Source organism: Panthera onca, chromosome E2 (assembly GCF_046562875.1).
Source record: "Panthera onca isolate mPanOnc1 chromosome E2, mPanOnc1 haplotype 2, whole genome shotgun sequence".
NCBI classification, from domain to species: domain Eukaryota; kingdom Metazoa; phylum Chordata; class Mammalia; order Carnivora; family Felidae; genus Panthera; species Panthera onca.
Window position 1 is genome coordinate 58,040,961 of NC_138353.1, and position 9,724 is coordinate 58,050,684.

The following is a 9,724-nucleotide window of genomic DNA, read 5'->3' on the forward strand; positions in this document are numbered from 1 at the left end:
TGGTGTGGTCTTGTACGTTTTTTTAACTTGGAGAGCTTACGTGCATGCACGCACACACACATCCAAGCGGCAGAGAGAATCCCGAGCAGGCCCCATGCTGTTAGCGTGGAGGGCCACGTGGGGCTCAGACCCACAAACCAGGAGATCATGTCCTGAGTCAGACGCTTAAGGTACTGAACCACCCAGGCGCCCCCCTGGCTTTCCTCCTGATAAGCAGCCCTGCACCTTAACCAGAAGTACCCAAGAGAACAGTGTGAAGATTACCCCTGATCTCCATTTGATCAGTCAGGCCATTTCAGCCATGGGACTTGCTCCCTTGGTAGTAATGCAGAAGAAAACCCCAGTTCAAGAATTGGGCGGATTCCATCTTTATTGGGCTCAGATGGTCAACTGTGTCCTTCTCTGTGAGCAAACTCAAGGAGAGGCGCTAAGTTTAGCCCAAGAGATCAGCGTTGGTCAAGAAAGGAAAGTCCTAGGCCACATCGCCACTCCTACTGTATCCTACTCTAAAACACAAAACATCACCGAATGCTCACCCACACGACAACCACCCGGGAGGCCGGAGGCTCTGCTAGGAAAGAAAGATCACATGTTTCGCCAAAGCTGCTTTCTTCCCCCCATAAGAGAACAGCTGGCTCCCAGAGACAGATGTGGAATTCAAGTGTCTCGATGACTGAGCACGAACCTGTTGCTTTCCACCAATGTCACGAACTCATTCCTGGTTTCGGTACACAGTTTCTCAGGCGTTTAAAAACGGTTCTAGAACACTCCAGAAATAAGAGTGCCCCTACCACGTCTCGGGCACGCACACATACCACCTGGCACGCCTCCGGCCGGCCTTTCTTTACAAATCCGGGTCTTTCTCTAGAAGTCTTGCGACTGGACGCTCTCCGAAGGTTGCAGGTTGGTACGGAGTTTGTACATGTGATTGAGCGCTTGTGTGAGGAAAGCCCCGCTGGTGTTGATTTCCATCAAGGTCAGGTTATCCAGCTAAAACGCAAGAGAAAACCGACTGGGTTGGTTGGGGAGTGTTTGATTTGAGAAAATGTAAAATCTACTGAGAGGGGGCGTCCCTCCGCCCCGCCCCCACCGCGCCCACCTTGGCATGGGCCTCCTGCTGCCGCACGAAGCTGTCCGCAGACACCCGCAGTTTGGCAATGCGAGTATCCCACACATCCTTGATCAGGGTCCGGATCTCATCCGCTTTCGGGATGTTGTCTGAAGCGCTGAGGGAAGGAAATGTGAAAAAAATCACATTGGTAGACTACAGACGGCAACGACTGGGGAGAAGCGGCCTTTGCTTTTTAAGCAGGCTCCACACCCAAACGGGGAGCTCAAACTCACCACCCGCACCACCCACTGAACCAGCCAGGTGCCCTTCCGGGTAGAAGTGGCTGCTTAAAGACTGCTGCTCGGGCTCAGGGAAACACGAGCCGTTATAAATACAAAATGCGTTTCCCTTTGTTTTCAGTTTGAAGAGGTAAACGTTTCTGGCAGGTAAGCTGGGTGCCAAGCAAATTCAGCCACGATCCATCCGCACAAAGTTACTCGTGCTCATGTCAGCTGCCCCGCGGCAGGCCGCAGCGCGAGACCTTCGGAGAGTAAGCTGGAAGTCGGACATCCTCTGTCTCAGGGTAACGGAGTGTTCTGTGCTGCAGAAGTTCCACCTTGAATGAAGTTGCTTCACGGGCTGGCTCAAAGGTCATGACTTCTATGCTCACGCCTCCTCGCTTATCCAAGGGCTTACAACCCACCAGGGGAAGACAACAGCCCTGTGCCGGCCACTGGGCTCGCACCACAAAGCAGTTCTGGCCTCCCCAAAGCTCTGAAGGCTAGGGACGGTCCCAGTCCACAGAGAAAACAAGTACGCTTACAGAAACCGAAGAAGAAGCTGCACATTAGCATAAACCCGGCAAACCTATATACAGTGAATTCTGGGTAAAAGTTTGGAGTCGGCAAGGGTCAGTGGGACGGCCGTCCCGTTGGGAGCTAGATTGTCAACGAACCTTTGAAGGAGAAGACAAAAGAGAAGACGAAAGCAGAGGCCAACACCATCCGCCACCAGGCATGCTGGGAAAGCTGAAAGTAGCTTGTGATCAGCAGTGGAGAATCAGAGGTACAGAATCTACACAGTGGATTGGATTGAAGACCCAAACATTTGGATCTGACGCTCCGAATAGCAGGTTAAGGAACAAAGGACCCCAGCCACTTTGTTAACTGAACTGCAGAACAAAGGTAAAATTAGGGCCCCTGGCCGAATGAGTCACAAAGAATTCTCAAACAAGAGTTTCGATAGGAACCGCATACGTAAGACACTGAACTTCAGAAACTAAACATGTTGGGGCGCTGGGGCGGCTCAGTCGGTCGAGCATCCGACTCTTGATTTTGGCTCAGGTCACGATCTCGTGCTGTGTGCGATCGAGCACGGCGCCTGCTTGGAATCCTCTCTCCCCCTCTCTCTGGCCCTCCCCTGCTCGTGCTGGCTCAAAAAATAAAGAAACAAAAAAACAAAACAAAAACTAAAGATGAGCAGGCCCCTCGCCTCGGCGTCCGTATTTTCCCTTCCGAGTCACCTTCTCTGCTGCCCCACGAGGCTCTCAGATCCGTCGGGCACCCTCCCGGGGCCTCTGCGGCCCCAGAATGACAGCCCGGGCTCCCCTACCCTTCACACCTGCCCCATCAGCTCTGCTTCCCCAAACGTAACAGGTCCCTGCCTCCTACCTACAGCGTCCCCTCCTCTCGTCAACTGTCCCTCGTTTTTCAAGCCAAGGATCCCTTCTCTGGCACCAGCAGGCGGCTGCATCCCGGCATAATGGGAACGGCACTCCTCAGGCTGCCGGTCAACAGGCTCACACCGCTCGCCCACTGACTGGGTGTGTGAGCAGGGGACAGGCAGAGAGGAGAGCGAGACAAAGAATGCCACACCCCAACGTGGGGCTCGAACTCACCAACTGTGAGATTATGACCTGAGCCAAAATCAAGATGTGGACGCTTAACTGACTGAGCCACCCAGGCGCCCCACGCTTTTGTTATTTATTTAATTTTTTGTTTTCAGAGAGCAAGCACGCAAGGGGGGGGGGGGGGGAGGGACGGTGGAGGAGGGGGAGAGAGAGAGAAACTTAGGCCCCATGCTCAGCACCGGGCCCAACAGGGCCCAACTGAGCCACCCAGGTTCCCCCCATTTTGCAGATCACATTCTAGTAAAACTCATCCACGCTTGCCTGCCCCCCTCTACTGACGTCATTCGTTCATTCAACAAACGTGTGCACCAGGCACCGTACTAGTGCAAATTAGTCCCTACCCATTCCCACTAGCACTGGGGTGGGGGTGGCAGGGCACAGCCACACGAGTGACTACGAGACCACGGCTGACAAACGCCACGGGGCTACAGAGCTGCCGAGAGGACAGGCACACAGAACCTGTGAGAGAGCCCCCATCAGGCTAAACCGAAGGAGGGAGCAGAGAATAGAGGGACCTACTGGACACAGGGAACACAGTACGGAAGCCCCGAGGACCCTGGTACGTGTACAGAAGTGAGAGGCCGACGTGGGAATCAGAGGGAAGAAGGTGTAAGAGCCGTGAGAGAAGGCAGGAGGAGCCCAGGCTAGGCGGCGCTTTGCAAGCCGTAATCGGGACATCGGCCCAAACCCTGGACAGGCTCCAAGGAACAGGGGAGTCACAAGCCGCTCCGTCTTTAAAAGACTACTCTGGGGCGCCTGGGGGGCTCAGTCGGCGAAGCGTCCGACTCTTGATGTCGGCTCAGGTCACGACCTCCTAGCTGTGAGATCAAGCCCCGTGTCAGGTTCCTTGCCCGGCACGGAGCCTCCTTAAGATTCTGTCCCTGCCTCTGCCCCTCTTCCCAGCTCATTCACTCGCTCGCTCGGGGGAAAAAAAAAAAAAAAGTTTTCCTCTTGAACAACCAAAAAGCAGCAGCCAACGGGGAGCCAGAACTGGACACAGGGAAACAAGAAGTGACCGCACCACAGGTTTTGCCACTAGCGGGCTTTCATTACAGGTAGGGTTCCGAGCGAGCGCGAGCCCTCTGGCCTTTCCTGCGGAGGCCGTGCGAGAACTCCTGCGCACAAAGACCGAGGGGTAAAGCTTCACTCATAGAGCCCAGCTACGGCTAAGAATAAAGGCCGGAGAGGACAATGGAGGCTCACACGTGGGTCCAAGGCCAAGTGACAGAGAGCCGAGGGATTGCCTAGGAGAGGGAGGGGTGGGAAGAGGAAAGGGAAAAGGAGGGAGCCCAGGCAAGGGTGCGTGCACACACACGCCTCCCGGATTACCGACCTGAGGAACCGGGTGGCCAGGGACGCCGCTGACCCCAGAGGTGAACGTGCGACAGGATAGGAGGGACAGGCCGGGGGAGGAGAATCACGAGTCGTATCCCACAGGTGGCCTCTAAGAAGGGAAACGTACTTACTGATTTAACAGGAGTTTGGTAAGTTCCATGTAGTAAGGGCTAGGCATAGGGGTAAAAGTTTCTTCCTTTCGCTCGTGATCCCTAATCTTCTCCAACTTTTCTGAAATTTAGAAGAGTATACGTTTTACCATCACCACATCCAGCGTATTTTTTAAGCCTCTTCCAAATGAACCAAATGTCTCTACTACCTATTCGATTAACTACCAAAAACGTGAAGAAGAAGAAAACACTTTTTGGAATCACACACCAGTCACCAGATGGTTCAGGGTCTATTTCCCCCAATACTTCTCTTACAGAAGGCGGTAGATTTCCTTCACCGTTGCTGCTTTGGCCCCGCAGGGTCTATTACTGAAGAAAGGACGTCAGAGTTCTTAGGGAAAGAGCACAGCGTCCTGCCTTTGATGCACAAAGGGACCGGCTGCTGGAGAAACTTACTTAGGCGTCTTCCAGAAGAGCAAGACGGCTCTACACCGCGGCCACTGCGGCCGGGGCGGGGGGCGGGGTGAGGACACCGGAGGGCTGAATGTTCGCAGCTGAAGTCACTCAGTGGAGCCCAGTCCCCATCTCCCTGTCTCGCTGGTCTGAGAAAGTCCTGAACCTGAACTGGCCGCTGTTGCTAAAGGACACACACACACACACCCACACACACAACTATGCTGGGGGGGGCTCGCTCTCAGTGGTGGCCCCCATTCTCCCCTGGTGCCATACTGCAGCCCAAAGTTCGAGCCTCACACTGGGTGTAAACATTCTCCCGACAGCAGCTACCAAACCATCTTTCCAAGTTAAACTTCCTTTCTTCGACCACTCAGGGGGGTGTCTATTCTACCCCTCCACCAACACAGCTCACCAAGACCCCCACGGCCTCTGCTCAGCCAAACCCAATGGTTCCATCTGTCCTCACATCTGACAAAGATCAAACCTCCCCAGGGCAGGTTTATTATTTGATTTCTGGAACACCATGCTCTGAGGACTCTTGTCTCACGGATTCTTCCAGGCCTTCCTGACCTCTCTCTCTCAACGCTGGGATATAGAGCTCAGTCCCCTGACCCCTCCGCCACCCAAACCACATCCCATGTGGCTTCATCCTGCCTCATTTAAATACCATCTAAACACTCCTGATGACCTCCTCATTCATATCCCCCCATCTCCCCTTCCCAAGCTCCCTGACCAAAGACTCCTGCTCACATGATTTCTACCTGGATGTCCAATAGGCACCTCCAGTGTAACACGGTCAAACCCCGACTCCTGGTCCGCACCCCAGCCCTCGCGCTCCTGCAGTCTCCCCCAGCTCAGGGAACAGCACCTCCGTAGCCTTCTGTAGTTCAGGCCAGCAACCCTGGCAACCGTTTTTTTGTTGTTGTTTTTAAGTTTACTTATTTATTTTGAGCGAGAGAGGGAATCCAAGAGGCTCCATACTGGCAGCACAGAGACCGAGGCAGGGCTTGAACTCATGAACCGTGAGATCAAGACCTGAGCCAAAATCAAGAATCTGACGCTTACTTAACCAACTGAGCCACCCAGGCACCCCCGCCCTGGCATCCATTCTTAACTCTCCTCTCAGATCCCACAGCCCGTCCTTCAGCAAATCCTGTGGATTCTTCCTTCAAAATACACCTAGGGGCACCTGGGTGGCTCAGTCAGTTGAGCGTCCAGCTCTTGATTTGATTTGGGCTCAGATCATGGCACAGTTTGTGGCTTTGAGCCCTGAACAGGGCTCGGCGCTGACAGCGTGGAGCCTGTTTGGGATTCTCTCGCCCCCTCCCTCTCTGCCCCTCCCCTGCTCACACGCTCTCTCTCAAAATAAACAAACTCAAATACGCCTCGACTCCAACCCCGTCTGCCCACCTCCAGTATCTAAATCAGTATGAAACACCTCTGTTCAAACTCTGCAACGAATCGAAAAGACTGACATCACCCAACGGCGGCCAGGATGCGGAACAGTGGGAGCTCGCCTACACTTCTGGCGGGATAAGTGACAGCCCGACCCCTCTGGAGGGCTGGCTGACAGTTTTTTACAAAGTTAAGCACAGTCTGCCCTGTGACCTGGCAATCTGCCACTCTCGGTATTTACCCAAGAGAATTAGAAACGTATATCCACAAAAAGACTTGGACAGGAATGTTCATGAGAGCCTCATTAGCAATGGCCCAAAATGGGAAAGGATCCAAACATCCGCCAACAGAACAATGGGTGACCGAACCGGAGTACTCTACCGTGAATGCAACACTGCTCGGCAACACAAGAATGACGTAATGGCATGTGCAACAGCCTTAAATAAGAGAACTCAACACCTACCAGGTGATTCCGTTTAAAGGACACCCAAGAGCAGGTAGGACTCCGCTATAGCCGCGGAATCCGAAGGCGGCCCGCTCCTGGGCAGAGCCTACTGACCAGTGCTGTTTCACTACTACTCACCCCAGTGTGGCCTCGGCCAGTGAAAAAGCTCGGGTTAACGCCCTCCACACCTTCTCTGGCCCTGACGGGCCTGCGACAAGACAGCCTCTGCCCCCGTCACCTTGGGTCTGGATGGACCCAAACTGCCAGAACAGGAGGTAGCACTAACAGAGCCAGACCTGACAGCGTTCCCTGCTTTGGCAAGAGCCCCTCAGCAGAAGGAACTGGGGGTTTCCCTTTGTTGCAGACCCACCAGGGCCGCCAGCCCCCACCTTTAGGACCGGAAGGAGAAGATGCCCACAGTCTTTCCGGAAGTATACTTGAGAGTGGCTGGCTCGAAGGGTCCTTGCTTCTAGGAGGGAGGTGCCCCCGGGGGATTCCCAATTGGCAGGGGATGATCAAAGTCACTCAGAGGCCGTTCAAATCCCGTATGGACCCCCATTCCAAATAAAATGAACGTTCTTTGCTAGAATGAGCCGCTTTTGTCTCAGGTAGGAAAAAGACCGCAAAGGCTCAGGATGAAGCCTGTCTGCATTGTTGTATCTCATTTTCTTTTTTACCGAGGCATAATTAACGCACCATACAACTCATCCATTTAAAATGTACAATTCGACAGTTTTTAGTATATTCGGAGTTGGGTGTGATCTTTGGGTTTTTTTTTTTCACTAGCATCACGTGTTCAAGGTTCATTCAGCTGTAGCATAACATGTACTTCATTCCTTTATGTGGCCAAATAATATTCCCTTGTTTGGGATGATGCATCGTTTGCGTGCACGCTGTACCAGGTAAGATGAGTCTGGGCCACATGCAAGCCTATAGAAGTATCTTCTAAGTAAACCGTATCCCTGATGTGGGGCTGCAACTCGCGACCCCAAGATCACGCGTTGCATACGGAACCAGCCAGGGGCCCCGACAGAGTTATTTTTTTAAAAGTCCCAAGAAATGCCCCTTCAACGTCATACGATAGTTTTAAACGTAAAGCAAGTTGAGGGGCACCTGGGTGGCTCAGTTGGTTGAGCGGCCGACCTCGGCTCGGGTCACGTTCACATGGTTCGTGAGTTCAAGCCCCGCGTCGGGTCTCTGCCGACGGCTCAGAGTGCGGAGCCTGCTTCAGATTTTGTGTTTCCGTCTCTCTCTGCCCCTCCCCTGCTCGTGCCCTGTCTCTCACTCTCTCTCAAAAATAAATTTAAAAAAATGTGACAGCGTGACATTGGTAACAGCCATGAGCGAGCTCTGCCAGGTGAGTCTCCAAGCACTCATTAACTTCAGCTGATCAGCGGCTGGTGGCCTGCGTGGAAGGGGCCCCCTGCTTCCACCCGAAGGGCGGGGGTCACCCCAGCTCTGCTGCACCCACATGCTTACCCACATCCATCCACTCAGGAGGAATCAGCCGACACTTCTGTCTTTGTTTCAGGTTAATCGCCAACCACAGAGGCACCTCCACCGGTAAGCCGGGGTTAAAAGGCCCCAGGTCCCCCTACCAAAAGAAAATCGAGCCCCCAGTAAGACAAAACAGGGCAACGAGCGTCACCGGACCCCACTGCTGTCCAGCGAGAGAAAGGGTGCCGCACAAGCCGAACCCCAAAGAAATCTAAAAGCCCAGCTGCGAACACAGACCCAGGGAGGCCGCTCCAAGCGAGGGAGCAGAACTGTGCTCACCTGCGCACACCTGGCCAGCCCACCGGGGCCGGTTTCCGGGAGGACGGCGGGGAACAGCTGAGGGGCCGGGCCCAGCCCTCGGACTTGGTCTCCCCGGGCCCAGACTCACAACGTCGCCCCATCTGTTCGTCCCCTCGTCTCCTCGGCGTCCCTCGCCGTCCGTTCCCCCCTCTCGTATTCCGACCCCCCCCCTTACTCCCCCCGGCCACTCAGGGTTCCCCCACGACCACTCGGCGTCCCCCCACCCTGTACTCCCCCCTCCCAGCGACCACTCGGCGTCCCCCCACTCCGTACTCCCCCCCCCCCGCCACTCGGCGTCCCCCCTCCCCCCGTACTTCCCCCGCCCCCGCCACTCAGCGTCCCCCCACCCTGTACTCCCCCCTCCCAGCGACCACTCGGCGTCCCCCCACTCCGTACTCCCCCCCCCCGCCACTCGGCGTCCCCCCTCCCCCCGTACTCCCCCCGCCCCCGCCACTCGGCGTCCCCCCACTCCGTACTCCCCCCCCCGCCACTCGGCGTCCCCCCTCCCCCCGTACTCCCCCCGCCCCCGCCACTCGGCGTCCCCCATCCCGTACTCCCCCGGCCACTCGGGGTCCGCATCCGTACTCCCCGCCCCCCCCCCCCCGCACTCCTCCCCACCACTCGGCGAAATGGAGGCCAGGCGTCCGCAGAAGCTCCGACACTAGGGCCTTTCTCAGGAGCTGGGGTCTGAGGCAAATGCCCGGCCCAACCCTTACCCCGATGAGGTAGATCTTGTCCAGGCTGAAGTTTGGGATAATGGTAACCAGCTCCTTCTCAGCCAAAAACTCCACTTCAGCCGCGTCCATGCTGGCGCCTCCCGCAGCCCTACAAGGTCCAGGGAAGCGCGGAAGCCTCAGCTTTCCCGCCACCGCGCGGGGCCCGGCCCCCGGCCGGAACGAGCATCGGCAACCAATAGCAAAGCGGCGCTCTCCCCTGAGCGGCGGGAGGCGGGGACCGCGGCCGCTTCGAGCCTACGGATTGGCGAGGGTCAACTAGGCTGAGAGCAGACCACGCCCCCCGGCTGCGGGCCGCGTCCCCAAGCCGCGGGCCCCGGCCCCGCCCCTCAAGCGTCGCCGTCCCGCCCCTCTCACGCCCCAACCCCGCCCCTCCCGCGGCCCGGCACCGCCCCTCTTATGGCGTGACCATGCTCCTCTCGCGGCCCGACCCCGCCCCTCCCTGATTGACCCCGCCCCCGGCCCCGCCCCTCTGACGGCCCGGCCCACCCC

At 56.3% G+C, this 9,724-nt stretch overlaps 1 protein-coding gene across 1 annotated transcript; it reads right to left on the bottom strand.

Moving 5' to 3' along the window:
• Positions 1-352: 352 nt before the first annotated feature.
• On the bottom strand, positions 353-9,491 carry GINS2 (GINS complex subunit 2). Its single transcript, XM_078439125.2, has 5 exons — positions 9,215-9,491; positions 8,181-8,295; positions 4,427-4,526; positions 1,100-1,226; positions 353-990 (listed from the first exon to the last, which is right to left on the bottom strand). Exons 1-5 carry the CDS (start codon positions 9,302-9,304, stop codon positions 865-867), a joined length of 558 nt encoding a protein of 185 aa, XP_078295251.1. The 5' UTR covers positions 9,305-9,491; the 3' UTR covers positions 353-864.
• Between the last annotated feature and the right edge of the window lie 233 nt (positions 9,492-9,724).